Source organism: Corapipo altera, unplaced genomic scaffold, assembly GCF_003945725.1.
Source record: "Corapipo altera isolate COAL_440 unplaced genomic scaffold, ASM394572v1 55, whole genome shotgun sequence".
NCBI classification, from domain to species: domain Eukaryota; kingdom Metazoa; phylum Chordata; class Aves; order Passeriformes; family Pipridae; genus Corapipo; species Corapipo altera.
Genome location: NW_020884882.1, coordinates 12,867,911 through 12,891,476, shown reverse-complemented (window position 1 = coordinate 12,891,476; position 23,566 = coordinate 12,867,911). Strand labels below are relative to the sequence as shown.

At 42.6% G+C, this 23,566-nt stretch overlaps 2 protein-coding genes across 5 annotated transcripts; one reads left to right on the top strand and one right to left on the bottom strand.

Moving 5' to 3' along the window:
- Positions 1-662: 662 nt before the first annotated feature.
- Positions 663-9,511, bottom strand: ARL6IP5 (ADP ribosylation factor like GTPase 6 interacting protein 5). The gene is made up of 3 exons (XM_027640785.1): positions 9,168-9,511; positions 1,385-1,602; positions 663-1,073 (listed from the first exon to the last, which is right to left on the bottom strand). The coding sequence occupies exons 1-3, from the start codon at positions 9,341-9,343 to the stop codon at positions 901-903; spliced, it is 567 nt and encodes a 188-aa protein (XP_027496586.1). The 5' UTR covers positions 9,344-9,511; the 3' UTR covers positions 663-900.
- A 1,687-nt stretch (positions 9,512-11,198) lies between these two features.
- On the top strand, positions 11,199-22,883 carry UBA3 (ubiquitin like modifier activating enzyme 3). 4 transcript variants are annotated; one of them, XM_027640784.1, is made up of 18 exons: positions 11,199-11,242; positions 11,360-11,401; positions 14,114-14,234; positions 15,165-15,245; positions 16,012-16,094; positions 16,656-16,736; positions 17,367-17,410; positions 17,700-17,764; positions 18,567-18,722; positions 18,844-18,946; positions 19,433-19,546; positions 20,019-20,072; positions 20,512-20,548; positions 20,628-20,709; positions 21,209-21,309; positions 21,432-21,495; positions 21,601-21,655; positions 22,104-22,883. In XM_027640784.1, the coding sequence occupies exons 1-18, from the start codon at positions 11,223-11,225 to the stop codon at positions 22,190-22,192; spliced, it is 1,392 nt and encodes a 463-aa protein (XP_027496585.1). In that variant the 5' UTR covers positions 11,199-11,222; the 3' UTR covers positions 22,193-22,883. The 4 variants fall into 4 exon arrangements, with proteins under 4 accessions (XP_027496585.1, XP_027496583.1, XP_027496582.1 ...); XM_027640782.1 differs by having other exon boundaries at positions 11,205-11,253; XM_027640781.1 differs by lacking the exon at positions 11,360-11,401 and having other exon boundaries at positions 11,208-11,242.
- The last annotated feature ends 683 nt before the right edge of the window (positions 22,884-23,566 follow it).

The following is a 23,566-nucleotide window of genomic DNA, read 5'->3' as shown; positions in this document are numbered from 1 at the left end:
CGAAAACACACATACACCTCCATCTACAAACAGCCTATACAGACTAAAGCAGAACAAGGTAAATCCTTAAGCAAAAGTATTTAAAAACATCAATGGGGTAGAAACCCAGCTTATCCAACCTATCTGCACATTTCTTCTTCTCCTGTGCTTGGCCACAGTTTAGCTGGCACAAAGGGAAGTTTGACTCTCCTGCAGAAAGGAGCAGTTTCTACAGATCAGGATTTTGGAGAGAGCAAAGGTACATTTTACTGGAGCTGGCAGGCACAGTGCCACGTGTACCCTTCATGCTTACATCTATTTAGACTCTTTCATGGCTGCTGAAGGAGGAGTGTGAGGTGAGGACAGAATCCAGACTCGTTACAAGTACTGCACAATTTTACCCCCTGCCAGTTAAGCTGGCAATGTGGTCTCTTTAAATACCATTCAAGGGAGGGATTTGGAGGATGCAACAGATACCTAATTTTGATACATTCCAGCTCACCTTGATCATCACCAGGCTGAAGGTGCTACCCAGCATAACCTGGCTAAACTGCAATCTTTTAGAACTGAGATGAAGGGGATGTTACTTTAACAGACAAATTTGTTACAAGACAGTTTGAGAGACTGCATTCCATAAGTTTCCATCTCTTCCTCCTCTACCCCCAGAAGAAGAGACAAGCAAACATGACTAAGTTAGTATGTATTTGTGTAAACACCAGAACATTTTGCTATACAATAGAAAAAAGTTGCTGCTCTTATGTTCTTAGAGGAGCCCTGAAGACCTTGGAATACCTGTATCCTGCAACTATTAACCTGTACCACATGCATTTCCTGTTTTGTACACAAACTGAAAGCAAGCTTGAACAATAGTAAATAGCAACTACACTCCTGCAACAGGTGAAAATGCCATGTTGCAGCTGCTTACTCCTTCACTTTAGATATGTAGTCAGCGATTTTGTTGATGCTATCCTCCTGCTGTTCTAGAGCATCCAGGATGATGCCCATTGGGGTCTTCTTCAAGCCTATTCCCTCCATCTTGTTCTGCAGCTTGTTCTGGATGTTCCGGAGCCTCAGAGAAGCATGGACAAACATCACTGCAGGACACAAACACACTCATTAATTGTTAATGCTCAGGGAATGCATAGTTCTTGCAGCACTCATCTTAAGACACATTCCAGCACCATGACATCAGTGGAAGATGATGACGTATCAGTGACTGTTTAAGTAACCACAGGTATCCATTTAATAATGACATTAAAGATGGCTTGTGCTGTTTTGTGTCCACTCCCCCCCAATTCTGCTTTGGGATCATTTAAACAGAGATAGTGAAGGCAACAGCCAATTTAGAATCTGCAGACTTAAGTCAGACCCCTCTAGACCCACAGAGAAGAGAAAAATTACTTACAGAGGAGAGGAAGTGTGATCCCAAACATGAACACCATGACATCTCCCAGGTAGGAGATCAAGAAGTAGCTAGACAGCATGATGGCCACCACAAACGTGGTTGGATACTGCTTCTTCAGCTTGCGGAGAATATCCTTGTTGTGAGACATCCACACAAACCCCAGGAACACCAGCACCACCACGGTACCACCAATGACCATGTTCAGGGGACTCAGAAATCTGCAGAGAAGAAGGAACAACAAAAAAGAAAGTTTTCAATTTCAGAGCCTTCATGACTTGTGTTCATAAAGGAACAGCTCGCTCAGTAGTAATGTTACCAGGGAGGTAAGTCATTGAGAAGGCAGTTGCTGCTGTCAAGACCTTTACCAAGGTCTTTAGCAGAAGCTAAATAAAGCAACAAGTGCAACTTGAACAAGCAACTCTTAGCAATGAATTTAGATAATCTTTGTCTTTATGGTCTCTTCTTGAGTTTAGCTCAGGATAATGAGTTTCTGCAGCACCTCATAACAGAGGCACTTCCCACCAGGACCCCTCCTACCTCTGCAATCAACTCATTTGATATCACACCCAGAGTCAGCATATCCAGAGAGCAGATGGAGCCAACATTTGCCCAAGGGACTGATCTTTTCCCTCCACGTGGCAAAACCAGGATCAGCCTAGGCCTTCAGATGAACTAGCTTTTCATAGTATCTTGTCTAGGTTTGCAAAACGGGAAAGGTAGGAGAACACTAAAGGAAGTTACTCTTTCTCATTTCTGAATAAACCTTCTTACTGTTTAACAACCAAACAAAACAACTATATGAACTTGCAGAAGGAGCTCGCCACCATCAGCACAACAGATGGAAGCCCAGCCCCAAGCAAGCATGCCTGAGAGTCAGAAGGAACTGGAGTATGGGATAAAGGTTTTATAGGAAGAAGAGCCAGGCCTGGCAAGAGAGTCACTGCTGAGGTTTGTGTTCTATTATTGTTATCAGAGTTTCCAAGCAAACCAAGCCACCAAGTGGATCAGCTTTGGACTATAAACAGCAAGTCCCTTTTTTCGGACCAGTGTGAGAACATCACCTGCTCAAACCACTTTCTCAAGTATTTAGAGCTTGTTCAGAGTCAAGCTTTCAGCAAGTGCTTTGCTGAGCTTGTTTCTGTACTCACACAAATTCAAGGCCCTATGATATTTCACTTATAGAGTAAAAAGTTATGTGATTTCACGTGCATTCTGATATACTGGCCTGCACATGCACTGCTCTGGTTACACAGCAGCTGAGGGCTCTGAGCTATTACAACTATGGCAGCAGGACAACACTGCCCTGGCAAAGCCAGACATACTCAAGATTTCCCCTCGTAGACTTTGCAGCACGTCTTGCTGTTCCAAAGCTAACAGGCACAGTGATTCACCACTCCTCCCCACTGCTGAGGAGGAAGTCTGGTTTGTGGTCTGTGCTTCATATCCGGCACAGGCACAAGAAATGTGCTGGTATGTCAACACTCCACCTGCAGTGCCAGGGAACAGTTCCCCAGAGAAGGAAGAATCCTCAAGAATTATTTCAGAGCAAGGACTGGCTCTTGATTCTTTAAGTCAGTTGTGCCAACAGGAGACAGGACAACTGGACAGAAAAAGATTAAAATTCAGACTAGTTCCCCACCTGCTTCTGCTCCTCATGCTGAAAAGCCAACAGGGCTTTTTGGAAGTGGTGATAGGGCAGACTTGGTTGTTGCATCTGAGTCACTCCCTGTAGCCAGCCAGTTTATATTTAGCTTTGAATTGTCAATCTAAAGTTTCCAGGCTGGAAAAAGTGAACAGCATTGCTCTGGAAGGAAATCGGTTTCATCTGTGCTCCTTTGCAGCAGGAGAAGGAGGGTGACTCATGACTGGACCACACTGGTGCCTGGCTTATATACATACTACTGGACATATGAGATTCCTAAAGCAGAAGTCACCTCCACATCACAGCTATCGTGGAGTAGAAATGGCCAAACTTACTCAGACAACTCACAGTAAATAATTTTTTCTTGCCAAAAAAATCCCCAGACAAGATAATTCTAGAAGCAACAAAGAGCTAGGCAGAGCTCCACTCTACATTTTCCACATGCCTGCTAAATGCTCTCAAAGCCTTATCTTCCCTGCCCTTCCCTCTACTCTTATTACAACTTCAGAAACTTGTGGTGAAGAGCTATCCCTCCATATTTATAAGGAAGAGACCAAATAATTCTCTGGTCTACACTTTTTTCTGGTATTAAACAGGTTCTGTATAACTGACTGGCTGTAAGGGACATAAACAGGAGTGGGGGGGAGGCACAATGCATTCAGAAGATCCCACTTTCCTAAGGAAAGTGATTTGAATTACATGTTTTCTGAAGTGGGCTGCATTCCAACGCGTACAACGGAACAGTGAACAGAAGTATCAAGTGAAGGCATTCAGAGCCACATGAACACAGATGGGGATTGCAGTTGCCACTAAAAACTGGTATTCAAGTAATCAGCCATGTGTCCACAGACTTCACTGCTGGTGATTGCAGTACTGGATAGGGTGTCATACGCCAAGCTCCCCTTTATTGCTTGACTCGCCCACAGCGTAATTTTCAGCACTAAGATTACCCTAGAAATTCATATATAGAAAATTCTTCTCCAGCAATGGCATTTTTCAGGAAGGCAGACCTCCATTATCGTTTCACTCAGATCTGTTGGCAGGCTGCTCTCAATAACACAATAGCTAAAGACTGGAAAGGAAAAAACATGGACACGTTATTTTAGAACACCAGGGCGTGGGGAAAAAGCAAGCTGTGTAACAGCCCTAGAAGTCACCTTACAGCTGAACCACCAACACTGGTATTGGCCTTATTTATACACACAATATGACAAATTTGTGCTCAGGCAAGGAGGCTGGAAGTCTTTCAATGCTGCAGAGACAAGGTAAGTGACCAGCCATTAAGTATGTTACAAGATACTTTCTAAATATAATTCCCTTTAGCAGGGATTTATGAGACCTCTCAAATACCTAAAAATGTAATGCACATAACTATCAGCACGGCAGGGGTGTGGTTGGCTTGAGTTTACACTGCTCAGATGACTTAGGCGAGGAAAAACTCTTTTAGTGTTGGACATGAAAACCACCAACTTCTACGACCCCGAAAGAAGCTAGAACGGCAGGACTAATGGCATTTGGGTGTGTTAATGGCCTAGAGCATCTTGTGTGGATGATCTCCTCACTTGTTCTCTGTGGTGGACAAGGTACAGCCCTGGTAGGATGCTGTGACCTCCAGTACAGCCAGGACAAACTGATAAGGAAAAGCCATCACCTGGATTCAGCTTCAACAGTGTCACAGTGGGAACTGCCATTGCCCCCCTGCTGCCCTGCAAAGACCAGGCTTCCTTGAGCACCTGCCTCAATATAAAGTAAAGAGACAGGGAAAATAAATAAAATAAAATACACATCCTGCATGGCTGCAGAGACACAGGTATTGTCCTGTGCCAAGTTGGGCTGCAGGACACTTTGTATTCTGGAAGGAGCCTCAGGGGAGATGAAATGCTGGAGGTGCAGTTGTGTGGGAGGAATTACTGGCAGCTACCCCAGGCCAGCAGAAACAGATGAAGATGAAATACTTTCTTTTTTTAAACTAGATTCATATTTCTAGGCTCTGCATCACAGGTTAGAACTCTCACACAGGTTCAGGAAAGCCCGAAAAGTTCTGCTTTCAGTGAGTTACCACATCACCTCTCCTTGTCAGGCTGCTTCATACCTGCACACTTGTACAGCCTTACAGCAGGAGACAGGGAGGACACAGAGCTGTAGTGCAGGGAAAAAGAGCTTGGCAAGACACACCCTTTGTGGAAGACAAGAAGCCTCCAGCAGCACAAGCCCAGAAATAGGACAGGCCACATAAAAAGCAAAAGCTCCATCCTCAAATCAGCTCCATTTGAGATGACTGTATTGGGGTGATTATTCAGCAGTTGCTGTCACATCTGTTTCTTTTGCCTGTGACCAGGCAAGTCTGAACAAAGGCACTGAGTAGGAGACTGGCAGTCATCGTGAACCACATTTTTTTACTTACAGCAGCTCAATTAGGCTGTTGCACCAAATAAGCATGAAAATTCCCTTTTAGAAGGCCTTTTGCTCTACCATGGCCCAAGCAGTGGTAAGGTCAGAGCACTAAAATGCTTCCTCCCTCATTTGTATTAAATTAAATAACTTGAAAGATGAAGTTTGCTTCCTCTCTCCCCATAATTTGAGCTCCACTGAGGTTATACAGCTGTAATGAGATGTAGCACATAAAACTATAAATAGCATGTTATTCCAGGTGATAGCCCTCAGCATCCATGGATTTAGCAATGCTTCTGTACCTACTTGCATTGTTTTGAGAACAGGAGACCAATTCCTTCTTGCAGAACTGCCAGACCTTTAGGAAGTTATATACTAATATTATTATGCAACATATGTTTTAAAATTATGTGTTTTGCTCGCTCATTCTTAATCTTTCATCAGGCATGAGAGAAACTAAAGATTTTGCTGCTCTGGAGTTTTTGTTTCAGCAGAGGGAATCACTACAGGCACCTCACGCAGGAGAAGGAAAAAAAAGAAAAAAGACAGGCAGTCATCGATTGCTGGGTTTGTGCAGAGGGACAGTAGATGTTTTTAAAAAGTGGCAAAGAAAAGAGACATCAAACCTCAGGCTGCAAGGAGAACATTATTCCAGAAGAGAATGAGCACTCTGATGTTCACATAGATGCAGCACTCTGAAATCCAACATGCTTTTTAAAACTGCCAGATATAGAAGCTGATTTTTAGCAAGTACATGGCAACAAAAGCCTAGATGAAATTATATTAATTTAAGCAGTTAAGTTTGAACTACATGACAGAGAGGCCTTGTCGGAGTAGGTGGAAGAAGAGACAAATTCCACTTATTAACCAAACTGACTGTTTGAGGGGAGTTACAAGCTGTTGTGGGAGGCACTGAAGGCACCAATTTTAATAAAAATCCCAATAGGACTCACAATGACAGGGCCCTGGCTCAGGGTAAGAATGGGGAGTCCAGTTCCTCTATAACTGGGTGAAAGGGCACAATTTTGTAAAGATCTTGTTTTTATCAGTGATCTACTGCAACTGAGTTGTAGAGGGGGGAAAAGAAAAAGCACCCAAGTCCAGAGTCATTCTTAAAGGAATTTGCAGGGAGGGAGCGTGGAAGAGACAAGGCTGATACCACCAGTCTGTATTTGTGGAGTGGCACTAATTTAGGAGTTTTAGTTTTTTGTTCACTGATTTATTATTTTCTACCCAGTCCTGCAGGCTGAAAGTAAAATCTACGTTACTGCAAAGCCCAGAACTTGATTTACATGCAACAGTAGCTTTGGGAGAAGACACATGGAAGGAGAAAGGCAGGGACATGATGCAGTAGAGATCATTGCAATTCCACTATGTTCAGGGTAAGGTTCTTCCACACCTTGAAGAGAGAGGGTAAAAGGCAGGAGAGGTCACCTTTGCTGTAGGAGAGGCAGTAAACTAAAGCTGTGGCAATTAGCACTGTATGTCCAGTATCAAGAAAGCCCTAGGCTACAATTTCTGAGTCAGCCCAACATAACCACAGTTGCCAACTATTGCAACAGCTGAAAATATTATCTTCACATTACAAGTCTGTCTATATAGTTAGATGGTTTAAGAACAGGTAGAGTTGGTTATGGGCTAAGTTTAGTTTTGATCACGGGAAGACCACTACATTAGTGGTTTCAATAATCCTGCCCTTAGGCCTGTATACAGCCCTGGAGTTCCTAAAAAGCCATGATTCATCATTTATCACTCAGAGGTTCCTGCCCAGTACAGAGTTAAGTGCAACATCTATTTAAATTTATCAGGAGAACTTTCTTTACCTTTCTCCCAAAGCTACAGTCTGGCCAAATGAAAAATATTTTTATTAAAAGAAATGGACACTTTTTCTCTATTGAGGTATTATTCCATTTCCTTTAGAGTTCTTCTACCATTTGATTTTACTTCAGTGTTAGAAGAATCAGGTTCATCATACACCAAAGGCTCTAAGACATGCTATAAAAAATATTTGAGATCAAGATTCCATTCCAGGCATTGTTCATCTTTAAGTTTTCAACTTAGAGGGTTATCACTCAATACTAAGGTATTGGAATTCCAGTTCTGATATTAGTTTGCATCTCCTGTGGCTCTCTTCCTCTTCCACCTCCCACCTGAGCACATTAGTGGGAAACAAGTGGGAGATGAATCTCCCTTGATCTGAAGAAAAGCAATCAGAGTTCAAAAGGAGGAATTTAGGAGAGCGAGTAAAAGCTTCTGCTATCCTTGTTTTCTGACCAGAAATATTAAAATTGTTTACATTTTTTTCCCAACCTTCTTGGGCAGAAGAGCTTGTCCCTTTGCCTTCCAGGGACACTGTGATTCACCTGTGATTCATTGAGAGGTGGCTACAGCATCATGCTGCTAAACAGGGGTAAATGCACACAGAAATTTAGAGCAAGGTGGTATAAGAAAGGCAAGGCCATGGAAGTGTCATTTTACCAGCCTTGTAGTCTGTAAAGCTCACTGCAGCACATCCCTAACAAATTAAAAAGCAGAAAGCCTATGCCACTATGCCAAACCCTTAACCATCATATGCAACCAGAAGAAAAAGCAGGATTCTGAGCCTATCCTTCCACAGAGCACAGGCCAAAGCTCCCTGTGAGCCACAGAATCTTCACCAACTTGAGATGCTGGGTCAATAGCTTCAGAAGCCCTAACAGGATGCAGAATCCTTACACCAAAAAAAAAATGGATTTAGAGGAATAATTTTAAGACTCTGCAACATAAAAGATAAGATGTACTTCAGCCAAAACCACTCTGGCCTAGTGGCTGGGCAATCCTCCAATTTAAGCATTTGCACACTCTTTGTTGAGAAGAGTGGAGTATTCCAGTTTCCATATTAAAAGCTTAATCATCAGCTTCTGCTGCATGTCTTGCTTAAGAGCTTTCTGACCAAAGATGCCGAAGCAATACCTCAAGAATCACACAGGCTTTGATTCAGAAGATGATTATAAGGTTATTCCCTAATTCTCTTCAGGAAAGTTGGGCCTGAGACAACATCATACTGGCAGATGGTTGTGTCTTGAAGAAGGCAGAAGTTAACTATGTATTTTTTTTAAATTCACAGCAGAGCATGTCTGAGCTTGCACAGCCCCACTGGACAGGTTCAGAAGGAAGCACAAGTCGTTGCACAGGATGCAGCTCCGTTTTCTGCGAGCAGCGACATCCTGCACATCGCACATAAAAATCATCACTGCCTTCTGCCAGGCTGGGTGCCCGCTGCCTCTCCCTCGGGCAAAGGGCTTGAGGAGCAGGGAGGTAACAGCAACATCAGTGAGACCGCACCAATAAACTGTCATAAACCCGACTCCTCTCAAGCCCCTCCTGCATTTTTAAGAGACATCAGGGCTTTAAGGAGGGGAAAGGGGGGAAATAGGGAGAGGGCAAAGGGGAGAAAAAGGGGGAGGGAATGGGAGGGAAAGCGGAAGTGGGGGGAAAGGGGGTTAGGGGGGAAAGGGAGTAGAGAAAGGGGGAAAGGCGGGGGTGGGGAAGGAGAATGGGGGTTAGGAGAATGGTGGGAAAAGAGAACAGGGGAGAAAAGAAAGGGAGGGGAAAGCAGCTCCCCCGGCCCTGCAGCCCGACATCCCGCCCAGGGCCGGGCCGGGCCCCTTCCCGTGGCACCGGGCCGGGGCTCAGCGCTCCCGGCCCAGGGACCAGGGCCCCCCATCCCGCCGCCCCCGGCCCGGCCGCGCTGCGAGGCCGCGCACTGACCCCACGATGGAGATGAGCGCGGCGGCCACCATCAGGTAGTTGGTCTGGTAGTAGAGCAGGTTGCTGACCACGCGGTTGTTCCATTTCGAGATGTCCTTGAGGTCGGGCAGGGCGAAGCGGTCCGAGCCGGGGAAGAAATCGTCCCAGGCCCGCAGCGGGGCCACCTGCACCTCCATGGCCGCCGCCGCCGCCGCGCAGGCTCGGGAGAGGCGGGCACCGCCCCGGGGCGGCTCCGGCACCGACCGACGGACACCGGCACCGACGGACACACCGACAGCGATAGGCGCACTGGCACCGGCCCCGCTCCTCGCTGCTGAGACCGCGAGCGAACGAGCGGCAGCAGCAGCACAAGCGACGGTCTATGTCACCGCCCGCCACACGCCCAGGGATGGCAGCTGACACGGGCTGCTGTCAATAACCGCTGCAAATTCATTGTTCCCTCAGCAAATGGTGATGCGCGCTTAATATTAATGCCGAACCCGCTCCGCATCATCTGTGAGACAGGAGGAGTGTCAGCCCCAGCCACGGGGGCCCTGGGGGGTGTCCCATTGCAGACTGGCTCTGCTAGTGGGGGTGCTGTCTTCAAGGTGAATTTTCTGTCTTCAGGCTGAATTTTCTCGCCTTTTTTAAACGTAATTGATGTCAGATAACTTCAACAATACAAGTTGTTTAATGAAGAAAAAGAACGTTCTGTTTTCAAGCATTGCGTAAGATTAGATCACCAAAATAAATATGCATTAGGTGGGCGGGGAATATGTATTAAACAGGCCGGTTTATGTAAATTTTACTTATAAAACATGGCACCCCTTGGGATGCTTGATTGGTGGAAACCTACACCTTGGACCCTGCACAAAATAAACAACGTCTCCTTCCTAAACTAGACTCTGTGTCTGTGTTTAGAGAGCTCCTAAAATCGGCAACAGGATGATTGTGGAGGGAAAAGTTGGTGGCAGCAGCTATGGTGGCTCAATCCCAGCAGTCCGTGTTGGAGCACTTGTGGTTTCAGGCTTTCACACTTCACCCACCATGTGCGTACCACACAACACCCCGGGTTTGCTGCAGGCATCAAAGTCCTTCACAAAATGCAGCCTGGTAAGCCGGGAGGCTGGCAGCTGCTTCTAAAGTTTGGGAGTCCAAGGCTTGAGAGCAACCCTCGTGAGTCCTGCTCGTCTGCTTCCCGTCCTGTGCTCAGACGCCATTCCCTAGTTGTGGTTTATATTCGATCCCAGGAGAGCCATGGGCACAGCCTGTCCGGCCTCTGTCCAGGGAGTGCTGACAAGGCAAAAGCCATTGTGGTGGGCAGTGACCAGCCCCAGGCTGCTCCCACACCCACGTTTGGTCTCTAGTCATCCTGCAGGCTCTAACATGCCCTGAGAATGCCCTCCTGGGTAACTCTGAGTTCAAAGAGGCCACCAAGACGATCAGAGGGATGGAGCATCTCTGCTATGAGGAAAGGCTGAGAGAACTGGGGCTGTTGAGCCTGGAAAAGAGAAGGCTTACGGGTGACCCAGTTGCTGCCTTCCAGTACCTGATGGGAACCTACAAGAAAGGGACTTTTTACAAGGGCCTGGACTGACAGAATAAATGGATTGGCTTCAAACTGAGAGAGGGCAGGTTTAGATTAGATATTAGGAAAAAACTCTTTATTGTGAGGGTGATGAGGCCCTGGCACAGGTTGCCCAGAGAAGCTGTGGCTGCCCCATCCCAGGAAGTGTTCAAGGCCAGGTTGGACAGGGCTTGGAGCAACCTGGGCTAGTGGAAGGTGCCCCCGCCCATGGCAGGTTGGAACGGGATGATCCCTGAGGTCCCTTCCAACCCGAACCATTCCCTGGCTCTGGGATCATCAGGGAGGTGGGCCCAGGGAGACCCTTCAGCTGCCGGGGTCCAGCCAGGGAAGGCGGGAGCCTCTGCCTCCCGCATCAGGGGTTCCGCGGGGGTCCCCCCGCCGTGTCACCAGGGCGATTATCGCGATTATCGCCCCCCCCCCCGGGCGGGAAACAAGCCCTTGGGCCCGGCCCCGCCCCGCGCGGGGCACTGTGGGAAGCAGAGGGAGCTATGGCGGATGGTGAGGAACCGTAAGTGCCCTGTATGTGTGTGCTCGGCCGCCCCCGCCCCGCGCCCGGGGAACCCCCTCCCTCCTCCCCGGTCTCTGTAGCGCGATACTGACCCTTCTTTTATTCTCTCTCTTTTAGGGAGAAGAAAAGAAGGAGGCTAGAGGAGCTGCTGGCGGATGGGTTAGTGCGGGGCTGCGGGCCAGCGGGGGCAGGGGCAGCGCTTGGCGGGGCGGGGGCAGGGCAGGGAGAGCCGCAGCCCCGCGGGGGATGAGGGACGGGGGAGGCGCGGGCAGGGAGGAGGGAGCCCCAGGAAGGATGTCAGAGGCGGGGCAGGGCTTGGACGGCAGGGGCTGGGGGAGAGGAGCCCGGCCGAGGGGTTCGCAGCTTGGCATGGTGCGCTGAAGAGCTTGGGGACGACACGGGGGGAGCTGCCTTGCCGGCCAGGGAGCGGGGAGGGCCTCCGGGCTAGAAGCAGGTGGCTAAATTTTTTGGCTGAAAATTTAAAAAAATTCAGGCCGCGGGAACGGTTGGCCTGTAGCTTGTTAAAAGCTCTAAATTCTATGCACCCGCCTTAAAAACTAATGCTGGGAAATCTTCAGCATCATCTGCTTCCGTCCTTTAGCTGCTCCCTTCCATCTGCCTCCTGTGCCCCTCTTCCCAGGGATCACAAAGCCGGCCTGCCCGAGCACCGGGCTCGCAGGCGGTGCATGTGTGTGTCGGGGTGAGGGTCACGAAAATCCCTGGGCATGTTGGATGGGAGGGGTGCATGCCGAGTCCCTCAAAAGCCTGGAGCTTCGGAGATGTGAAAGTGGCAGGGAAAAGTCTGAGCTTAAAGCAATGTAAGGACTGTGGTGCTCTGAGATCTTAAACGAAATTTAAAACGAAAGCAACTCGGTGAAATAATTAAGAGTTTTGTTAAACTCTCATGATACTTGGTAATGCTGTAACAGCACAGAAAATAAACACTTCTAAAAAAGTCTCCGAAATAGAAAATCTCAGGTTGAATTATTGATGTTTTTCAGATCTCCACAATGTCCAACCCTGCAAAAACCAAACTGTAGTACAATTGCAAAAGTGAAACTAGATCTTACTATTTTGCCTTACTTATAAAGGGATATAGATGTTTAAACACACAAGGAATGGTGCTGCTTAATGGCTGTTTATAGAGGCTATATGAAAGGATGAAAGAAAGTTGTTCTCAGTGCCACCAAACACAGCTTCTACACTCATTTACGGAAAAGCTAAAAATTATAATATCCACAGAAGCAGGTTTTGTGATGTCTACTGACCTATTTTATTTCCTTAAGTCAGTGCTTAGTGCATGTCCTGAAACCTGGTGTACAACAGGTGAGGGGTTCTGTAGAGGGAGTGTTGTGTTTATTTACAACATTTCCCATTGTGTGAAATATGTGTATTTTCACATTATTGTGAAAACTGGAGAAGGTACAAAAGTGCAGAACAGGTCAAAATCCCCTTATGAATTCAAATAATTTTTATAGCTCTTATTTAACTGCTCATAGAGTAACTAACTTGACAGTTAATCAGGAAGGAGTTCAGTCTGCAGTCAAAATATCATAGAATCCTAGAATAGTTTGGGTTGGAAGGGACCTTAAAGATCATCTCCTTCCAGCCCCTGGCCAGGGACAGCTGCCCAAAACAGGTGAATTATGATTTATTTATTCCTGCAGTTTAGACTTTTTCCCTGTTACTGCAAATCTTTTGTAAAATCAGTTGTCTCTAACTTGAAGTTACTGTGGACATGCTGTATTGTCCATGTTCTGAATGCTGTGAAAATAAAGGAATTCACTCTAGATGTTTTCACTACATTTTCGAGTCACCAGGAAGTTGTAATAAATTCTAAATATTACCCAACAGTTGTTAGCCAAGTGCTTTTCATAGGGCTTCACAGAAGGAAGCAAATAACACTCCTTATCAACGGTGGCACACCCTTTTATATTCAGGATTGGGAAAGCTCTTTTATAAGGAGTTTAGTTTTGTGTTAATGTAGAACACAATCACATATATTGAGCGGAGCTCCTATTTAAAAAGGGGAGTGAGTAGCTGATGATCTTGCACTAGAAAATTACTTGAGAGCTGATTTTAAACTATTCCAGTAAGTCTCTGCAGTTTAAATTTATACTCATGTACTATTAAAAGTGACCTGCAAAAGCAGAAAAAGGGTACTGGGGTATTTTGTGTAAAATTCTGCCTTGAAAATTCAAAGGAAGATAACTACAAACTTTCCTTTTTGCAAGTGAGACTCTTACTGCTGACAGGCTCAGAGATGACTGAAAAATGGACGTGTTCTAAATTACACAGTACCATCTGAGGGTGAAGAGCATTCAAGATTTGTGTCTTTTTTAACACTTGTTCAAATTAACTACTCTGAAGATTCAGAGGACAATGTTGGGGCACGTTACTGTTATTTATTCAGGGCCTCACAATTGCTGTTACATACTGGTAATTCTAAATTTATGAACTTGAAAAATCTGTCAAGAAAAGGATACAGGACTTTACAGATGAAAAAAACACCCTCAAAATCTAAAGGGACAAGCTCTTTTTCTATGTCTTCTTTAAATATGAGGGAAATAAAAGGAATTAGACTAGACCCCTTTTTCACTTCAGGTCAACTTTTACTAGTAGCAGTTAAATCAATGGGTTTATTGAAATGCCTGAGGTTTTTTCCCCCTCTATGCATATTTGTATTGTTGCTTTCTAGTTGCACAGATAAAACCCACTCATGCAAATGCTCACGTGCATAACACACACGCAGAACATGCAGATGCATTTGTACGAATGGTCAATAATTTGGGTGTTTTTTTAATATAGAAGAGTTGGAGGTGTGGCTTTTTCTCTATGATTTTGCAGCTGAATTTACTGTGTTCTGTGCAGAATGGCTGTTGATGGTGGGTGTGGGGACACTGGAGACTGGAAAGGTCGCTGGAACCATGTAAAGAAGTTCCTCGAGCGATCTGGACCATTCACACATCCCGATTTCGAGCCAGGCACTCAAGTGAGAAACACTTACTTTCAATAAAAAAATCTATAGTGTGTGTTGCAAAGTAATCTAAACAGGTTCATTAACTGACCCACCAGCAATGTGTGAGTACTAAAACTGCATGAAGAACTTGTGTTTTAATCAACTGAACGTCGTGGTCCCAGAAGAACACACTGTGCTCTTTTTTTAAGCTTGTATTTCTAAACTGTTTATCATATATAAATATATAACAACATATGAATTATACTCTGTCTTTGAGTTTTACTTGAAAAATAGCAGCATTTATCTTCCATTTTTAAGTAATTTGATGCAGTGAGAAATTCATTGTACTTGAAGAAATTACTGTTAATATGAGTACTTGGAGGACTGGGAAAGATGTTTAGTAAGGAAAAGCAAAATTTAGGCTGTTTTAATTATTTCTTCTGCTTTCCTTTTTTTGTACATTTTGTTTTAGAGCTTACAGTTGAAAGTATTTTACTGTTATCTTTTTAATGTACAGTTCCATTACTTACTAGTTGGAGGCTGGGGTGTAGTGGAACAGTTCACAGAAAGCAGTTATGTAGTTAAACCTTTCAGTTCTTTTTGGCCAGCAGTGTTACCTGTCTGTTTAGATTTATTTAGTGATGTGTATATATATGTATATCGGTGAAATATTTGAAGGAGGAAAACATTACCTCCTTAAGCCAAATAATAATAAAAGTGGAGCTTGCTTTTTTCATGGTCAAAATTAATATAAAGATAATACTGATATCAATAGAGGTCTTGCTTTACTCTAAATTGGGATATAGGAACTGCTGATTAAAGTCCAATATATAATTACTCATGGAAACACAAAGTTGCTTTATCTGTAACTCACTAGGCACTAAAAATTTATGGTAACATGTTTATAAGGGTTATGAAACAAAGGACAAATCATATTAATTTTTTGTTTTATGTTTTCTGCAGGCCCTTGATTTTTTGCTAAGCACATGTAAAGTACTAGTTATTGGAGCAGGAGGATTAGGATGTGAACTCCTGAAAAATCTGGTAATTTTCACCCTTTGCTTCTTAGAATCTTCTCTTTTTAACTAGAGAATTTATATAATATTTTATTATATATAGCTACTAGATTTCCAAGTTCTAATCATGTGTAAAATAGATGGTGATACAGACAGTAAACTTGAAGAATGTTGTTAATAAGCTTGAAAGGTGGTAGTTTAATATGTTGCATGTTATTTATTCAGCTGTCTCGAAGTTTGTCCTAAGGGACAACATATACTGCTGTTTATGGAGTGTAGCCAAAAGTTCATGTGCAGCCTTAGAGAGAGTCTGATGCTGGTGATTCTCCCTAATTACCTGATCCACTTAAACAAAGTGAACTAAGAACAAATCATGCTCATAATGGTACAAGAAAGGACTGTTTGGAGTACAGAAGTGAAAATCACAGACTCAGAATCGTTTAGGTTGGAAAAGACCTTTAAGATCATTGAGTCCAACCACAAACCTAACACAGGATTTCCCTGCTGTACAGAATACCAGGAGGTGTTCTGTAGTTTTCTTGTTTTCCCTGTGTTAGGATTAGGTAGGATAAAGCAATACTGCCTTCAGTAGAACATTGTCTTTGACTGTTTGAAGTGTTGGTAATTCCCTCTGTAAGTACCAGCACTAACAGCCCAACAAAGAATGACCAGGTACCTGTCTGCACACAGAATGAGGAGCAAATACCTTTGTTCCTGTAAAACTTGCTTTTTTTGGCACGTGGAATGAAATCCGGGGTTCTGTAAGCTTTTTGTTTCCTCTTCTCTTTTCACAGGCCCTGTCTGGCTTCAGACAGATCCATGTTATTGACATGGACACTATAGATGTCTCTAACCTTAACCGGCAGTTTCTCTTTCGGTAAGTGGTGTTTTCACAGTTCAGCTTCTGGATTTTTAAATGTACCTAAAGAAAACACGTGACTGTGATCATTATTTTGGTTGGACAAGATGTCGTTAAAGATTACTGAACCTTCATATCACAGCAGTACTCAGAATAAACTCAAATGTTGCTAAACTTCTTTGGGGATCTGTGGTGTCACAGTTTGAGTGTGAAGAAAATTCTTGTTCCTTGCCATTGCAGTAGAGCTAATGGAAAAAGTCCCACCAAAGAATAATGTACACAGACTGAAATCTCAGATTTTCTTATGCCATTTTCTTCTAAGCACAATGAAAAATTGTTGGATTTTTTTTGGTGCTGATAACTGTAGTTACATGCACATATTCAGGTAACTCTGAATATCTCATATCTGATGCTTTACAGGGATCACAGAATGCTTTGGGTTGGATGCTTTAATATTATCACGTCAGTAAATTGTCCTAAAGTAACAGTTAGTCACTTAATTTGATATTGCAATGCACAGAGACTGGAGAGGTTGAATCTGCTAAAATAATGCATTTGGAATTGCTTGGGTTTTCCCAGACCGAAGGATGTGGGGCGACCAAAAGCTGAAGTTGCAGCAGAATTCCTGAACAGCCGCATTCCCGGCTGTGCTGTTGTACCGTATCCTTTTGTAGAGAAGTAGTGGCCCTGGAGGCTTCAAAATCCTAGAAAACTCTGTAGGTGGTAAGAGTATCTCAAGTATTTTGCTGCCATCCTCTCTTTTTCATACAGTAAAGAACGGATTCATTCAGCTGGTGGTTGAGAATTCTTTCTCAGCGACATTAGCATCCAGGGAATATGCATGGGAAAGGCTCAGCTTTAAGAAACTGCTTTGTATTTTTCCACTGAGTGTTTTTATTCAAATGCAATATTGTAATTTTCACTGAGATACTGGAATTACAGGTTTATTCACCAGTGTTTTGAGTACTTACTGGTAGGAGACATTAGTTTATAAATTCAGAGCAGCACTTGCTGATAGGGGACTTTTGAGAGCCCATGTTTTGAGCTTCCTAAATATTTTGCCTACTGAACTTTCTCCTGTTTGTGACTATTACATTGTGTCTCTTACTTGTTTTGTCAGATATTACAGCTGCAGCTGTGGGAATTTTGAATCTCAAATCCCATAGTTTTTTTTAAAAAGTCTTGTATAAAACTATAGCAATAAATCAGATAATATTTTGGCCTTAGGTTAGCAAATAAGAAACAGTAAACTTAACCATAAATATATTCCTTTACTGGGCTTACCTTCAGGCATTTTAAAAAGATCCAGGACATGGATGAAAGCTTCTATCGACGTAAGTGGAATTTGTGTGCCTGCCAAACACCCACCGGTGCTTTAGGGGAACCTTGCAGTTGTTGCTGCTCACTGCTTTTCCTGGGAGTCAGATTGCTAATTATTTTAGTCTTCTACAATATACTGGAAATAAAAGTAACAAATAAAATTTAAATACATCTGTGATACAGGTAATCTAGGGGACATAGTTAAACCACAGTCACTGTCTGTGGACTGTTATGGACAGAATATTTGCTTGTTTTCAGAAATGTGCTTTAGTATATATTTAAATAATGGTTTTTTCCCTCTAGAGTTCCATATTATTGTTTGTGGGCTGGACTCTATAATTGCAAGAAGATGGATAAATGGCATGCTGGTAAACTCTTCAGTCTTTTTAAGGCCTGATTATTGCTTGGGTATAGATAACTAAAACATGTTGGTGTAGAATGTGTCATTAAAAGGAATGAGGGCTATTGAAGCTCACAGCTTTCTGTATCTATTTCTGTTTTCTTTCTGTGAACAGGGTGAAATGCATGCTCTCTTACCTGCCCTTTTCTTCAGAAGTGTTAGCCAACATTTCTGCAGTGCCCTGCAGGGATAATTTCAGAGTTAGATTGCATTGTTTGTGGCCTTGTGCAGCCAGCTTTTGAAAGACATATGAAGGAGAGTTCTTCTCTGGATGCTCCCATTGTGAACTTTTGTCTTCATTACCCAAACAGTGCTTTTTGTAAATGCCATCTTTTGGAGCTGCAGTGTTACAGAATTCAGTGACCAGAAAGCTGGTCATTGAACTAGGTAGTTTTATCATTGTGAATTTGTTTACAAAACAAGAATCTGGAGTATGTACCTGTATTTAAAAAAAACCAAAACAGCAAACCAAGCATCAAAACTCCAAATCCTTCAAACCAACCAACCATTTGTTCTGATATACTGTAAGGAAATAACAGCATTTATCAGAGGAGGAGGTGGAGGGTGAAGGTGGTAGATAAAAGTCTTATGCACTGACAAATAGGTAGTGTTTTATATACTGTGCACCCTTAAAATAAACTGTGTGTTAGGCCTTCAATCTTACCGTGTACCATTAAGAATAAAATTTTTAGAATATGTTTTCTTCCTGCAACTTATTTAAAAAATCCAACCAAACAAAAACCAACAACCCCCCTACCTCTATTCATTAGATGTCCTTTTTAAATTATGAAGATGGGGTACTGGATCCAAGTTCCATCATACCTTTAATAGATGGAGGGACGGAAGGTTTCAAAGGAAACGCTCGTGTGATCATTCCTGGTATGACAGCATGTGTTGAGTGCACACTTGAGCTTTATCCCCCACAGGTAATTCAACCAGTGATATGTCCATTTTTTATATATTCTTCTGATTTGCTGCTTTCTTTTCCTAGTACTATATATAGTGTATTACCTGGTTTCTTCTGGTTTTCTTCCCCTGCCCAACCAGGTCAATTTTCCCATGTGCACTATTGCATCCATGCCCAGATTGCCAGAGCATTGTATTGAGTATGTCAGGATATTGCAGTGGCCAAAGGAGCAACCTTTTGGAGGTAATTAGTGTATTACACTGGTGCTAAATTGCCATTTCTCCTTTTAACTAACTTGAGTTGGGAATATACAGCTACTTCTAATAAAACAATCCTACCTCTTAACCTCGTGTGACTCATTGTCATATTGAATCTAAGCCTCCTCTGAGCTGGAGATGGATTTTCACTCCTTGAACTTGCTGTCCAGTTCCATATTTGCTCTTGTGTTTCTCACACTGCACAATTTCTTTCCTGACTTAAAATGTAACCTGTAAAACAGCTCTCTAAATCTGTGCAGTTAAGATAGTTTGTGTATAGGATGTGTTAAAACTAAAGATGTTTGTAGAAATGTACTTTGGTTATTTAAAATGTCAAGTTTTAAAAGCTTCATGGGGGATTTGTTTTAACTCCAGTGAAAACAAAGGGACTTTTTTTAGACTATAAGAATGCTGTATTTCTGAAGAACTTTTGTAATTGCAACTTACCTGTAAATTCTTAACTTTACTGTAGAAGGTGTTGCATTGGATGGAGATGACCCTGAACATATACAGTGGATTTACCAGAAGTCTTTAGAAAGAGCATCACAATTTAATATTAAAGGTGTTACCTACAGACTCACCCAAGGTAAGGGGATAGCATTTCACCAAGTTTGTGGCATTTGCACTTAGGCTGGATTGGCATTCTTTGTATGTATTACGACTAAGCTGGCAGCTCTGCTGAGAAAGAAATAGTTCTTTTCTCCCTTAAAACAGAAATAAGCAGCTCATTTCCTGTGCCAGCACAAATATTTTTATGATGAATCAGATGTTGAGGCATTTATGATAAATCAGGGGAACTTGTCTGGGGCAAAACTGAACATTCTTTTTGCCATTTTATTTTTAACCTGGCGCAGCTCCACAGTTTATATTACACTGTGACCACTTTTGCTGGGTCAAAGAGTAGGAAGAAAAGGATGTGATTTTAGCAATGGCAACATTTATGTCAGTTTAGACTAAAGCATCTGTTCCTCACTGCTGTCCATGCCTCTGCTCACAGGCAAGTGCAGAATGCTGACAGTCATTTAATCATAACAGAGCTGTGTGTTTTGTTTTTACAGGGGTGGTTAAACGAATTATTCCAGCAGTAGCTTCTACAAATGCAGTAATTGCAGGTATGGTGGAAGAGCTCATTTCACTTCTGCTTGATTGACTTGAGAGTTTTGTAGAACAAAAATTTGTAATTGAGAACTTGGGAAGGATAATAGTAATTTTTAAATGGGTCTGATTTATTCTTACAGTCTCATTTCTTTTTTCCATTGGGAAACTGGATGTGACTGTATAAACATTAAGCTCATGTTTGACTGTGGGAGTGAGCAAAAGCATTTGAGACTGGGAAAAAAAAATGGGGAAACACAGTACATAGTCTCAACATAGTCTCAGATTAGTGCCAAATCTAAGGCATAGAACTACCAGCTGCCTTCAGATACTTCTTTTTCTTGTTGCATATTGTTGAAGCTGTTTTTTTTTTGTCCCTTCTTTGGTACAGCTGTGTGCACTAATGTCTGATAGAGCTAGAAAGTGAAGAAATTGATTTATTTTTTCTCATTTCAGCTGTTTGCGCCACTGAAGTTTTCAAAATAGCCACAAGGTATTTAATTTCTTATTAATAACATACATGATGTCCAGCATAATGCCATGTGTCAACACTAACCTGTTTGCCATTGCAGTGCATACGTTCCTCTTAACAACTACTTGGTGTTCAATGATGTGGATGGATTATATACATACACCTTTAAAGCTGAAAGGAAGGTTAGTGCCATTAAAGGCTTGAAGGGTTGTTTCCATGATTTTTATTTTATGCAGTTTGTGTGTATTTCTGAACCCCAGTATTGAATCTCTTGGCCCCTAGCACTGAATAATAATATTTCTGACGTTTGAAAAGTGGAATCTACAATGTTACCAGTCTGCTACTTCTACAGAGCAGAAATACAAAATGATATGCAAATTTAAGATGACTCGTAGGCAAATCTTCTCAAAAAGAGGTTATGACTACAATTGATTTCAAGGTTTGTAGTTTTAGATTTTTTGTTAGTTGAAATTTGTCATTCATAAATACTTGGCTGCTGTTGGGAGTCAGTCAAACAGTGACAAACTTCATGAGGAATTGGGTTTTGTCATTAGTATTTGCAACAGTATTAATATTTCTAGAGCTAAAATTTTTAAAAAACCCACAATACAAACACTTTTGAGACCTTATTGGCAGCATTTTTAAAATAGTATCTATCATAACATGTATTCTTTGTTATAGGAGAACTGTCCAGCCTGCAGCCAGCTTCCCCAAAACATAGAGATTTCCCCATCAGCTAAATTGCAGGAGATCTTGGATTACTTGACAAATAATGCTTCATTGTAAGTGTGCAACTATGCCAACTTTTTTGTTAGGTTAGTGTTTCAAAAAGATAATTTGTAAATGTATTTTTACGTGATTGTCTGTTTTGTTCCTTTTTTTTTTTTTAATGTTATATATATAGGCAAATGAAATCTCCTGCAATCACAGCAACTATGTTTGGGGGGAATAAAACACTTTATTTACAGGTAATCTGAACATAAATAATTATCTTTAATAAACTTAATGTATTTAAATTTATTTTTCTGAACTTGAAAGGAAATCTTTGGCCTTTTTTTGTTTTTAATTTGCAGACAGTAGCTTCAATTGAAGAACGAACAAGGCCAAATCTTTCCAAGACACTAAAAGGTATCATGGAGTTGTCACATGTAGATTTTCAAGTTACAGAAAGTCAGTTCCATCCCTCTGTATGGATGTTTAGTTTTATTTTGCACTGTGCAGTAAAATGTGGTTCAGTGTCCTTTTACATGCAATACACTTTTCCCAGGTATATGAATTGTTTAAAGGTGAAGTGCAGGCAGATGCAGAGCAGACTGCAGTGAAGCAAGCAGATAAGTGCTGTAAATTAAACATACTTCAGTAGAGTTTTATATATATTTCTTGACAAGGTTTCTTAGTTTCCTGATTAAATTAGATTAATATTTATTTAGCCAGTGAGCTGTTTTCAGCTTTATTTCATCATATTTATGGTACATGGAAATAGCATTCATAACTTTTTGGGGTTTTTAAAATTAACAAAAAATCAGCAAACCTCATGGGTTTAATTAAATTGATTAAAATTTTCTTTCTGTTTCAGAACTGGGGCTTGTGGATGGCCAAGAACTTGCAGTTGCTGATGTTACAACACCACAGACTATGTTGTTCAAGCTTCACTTTACCACTTAATTTATTCATAAGTAAAGTGCAAATACAGCAAGAGAAATCTGTGCCCACCTTGTAAAACAAATATACTCTGTGGGTGTTAAAGCAACCTGAAATGTTCCTGTAAGTGCTAGCATGGTTGAAGGTTAGGAAATCCAAACAAATCACCATATTTCAGAATTGTATGTAGAAGCCAATATTTGGTGGATTATATTTGTATAAATGCTTATTCATGTACAGATCTCTGATGTATAGAAATACATTTTTTCCCGGTTTTTTTGGTCAAAATGTTCATGTTAATGTACTTTCAGACACATGGAACTTAAGGTGGCTAAAAGTCTTGTTTTTAACACATCTGCACACGTATATGCAAAGAAAGGACCTTTTAAAAGGAGCCACAGCGTTCTGGTTTTTAGTTGTAGCACTCCTTTGGACTTGCTGAGTCACCTTAAACCAGAAGAGGCAGTAAATTAAAATGAGCATTTTCCTCTTACTAGATATTGATTTGATCAATTTTATGAAAGGTTTTAAGTATGGGAGAGGTGACTTTGTTTACAAGAAACACAAAAGGACAAAATGATCAGCTGTACATGAAAATACAGACGTGTCTCCTCACTGTCCCCAGGCAGCCGCCATGCACAGCATTGCAAGATTATGTTCAAGTATCATTGGTGCTGTTAAGGTATTTATTAATAAAAATCATAAAGACACCTGAGTTTGTGACTAATCTGTGGACATTCGAGAGTGTTTATAGCCTCAGTTAAAAATTTTAGGGCATCACTTGGCTGCTTTGGTCAGAGACATCTCTCTAAGCAGCTCGGGGTATCTCAGTCTGAATTCTGGTTTTACGTGTTAACAGTGTTTAAATTTTACATCTGTTAAAATATGAACTGTGGGTCAGCTTTCCAGCTTAGTAGTGATGGGACAAGGAGTAATGGGTATAAACTGAAACGGGAAATTCAGGCTAGATATTAGGAAGGAATTTTTGGCTGTGAGGGTGGTGAGGCGGTGGTGGGACAGGTTGCCCAAAGGAGCTGTGGCTGCCCCATCCCTGGAAGTGTCCAAGGCCAGGCTGGAACAACTGATCTAGTGGAAGGTGTCCCTGCTCATGGCAGGGGCTGGGATGAGATGGGTTTTAAGGCCCCTTTCCAACAAAACCATTCTGTGATTACGATGCTGCCACATCCCGCTGAGTGCCTTTCGCTGAGCAGCCGAAGGGCGCGTTGGGAAGCAGGAACTAAGGCCGTGTTTATCGGCGGCTCTGGAGGCGCGGGCAGGAAGCCGGCAGGGCAGGAACCGAGGCCGAACACCCCCCGGCAGGGCAGGACCCAGGGCAGGACCCTCCGCCCCTTCCCGGCGGTTCCCGGCGCGGCTCCGGCTCCTCCTCCCGGGCCGGGG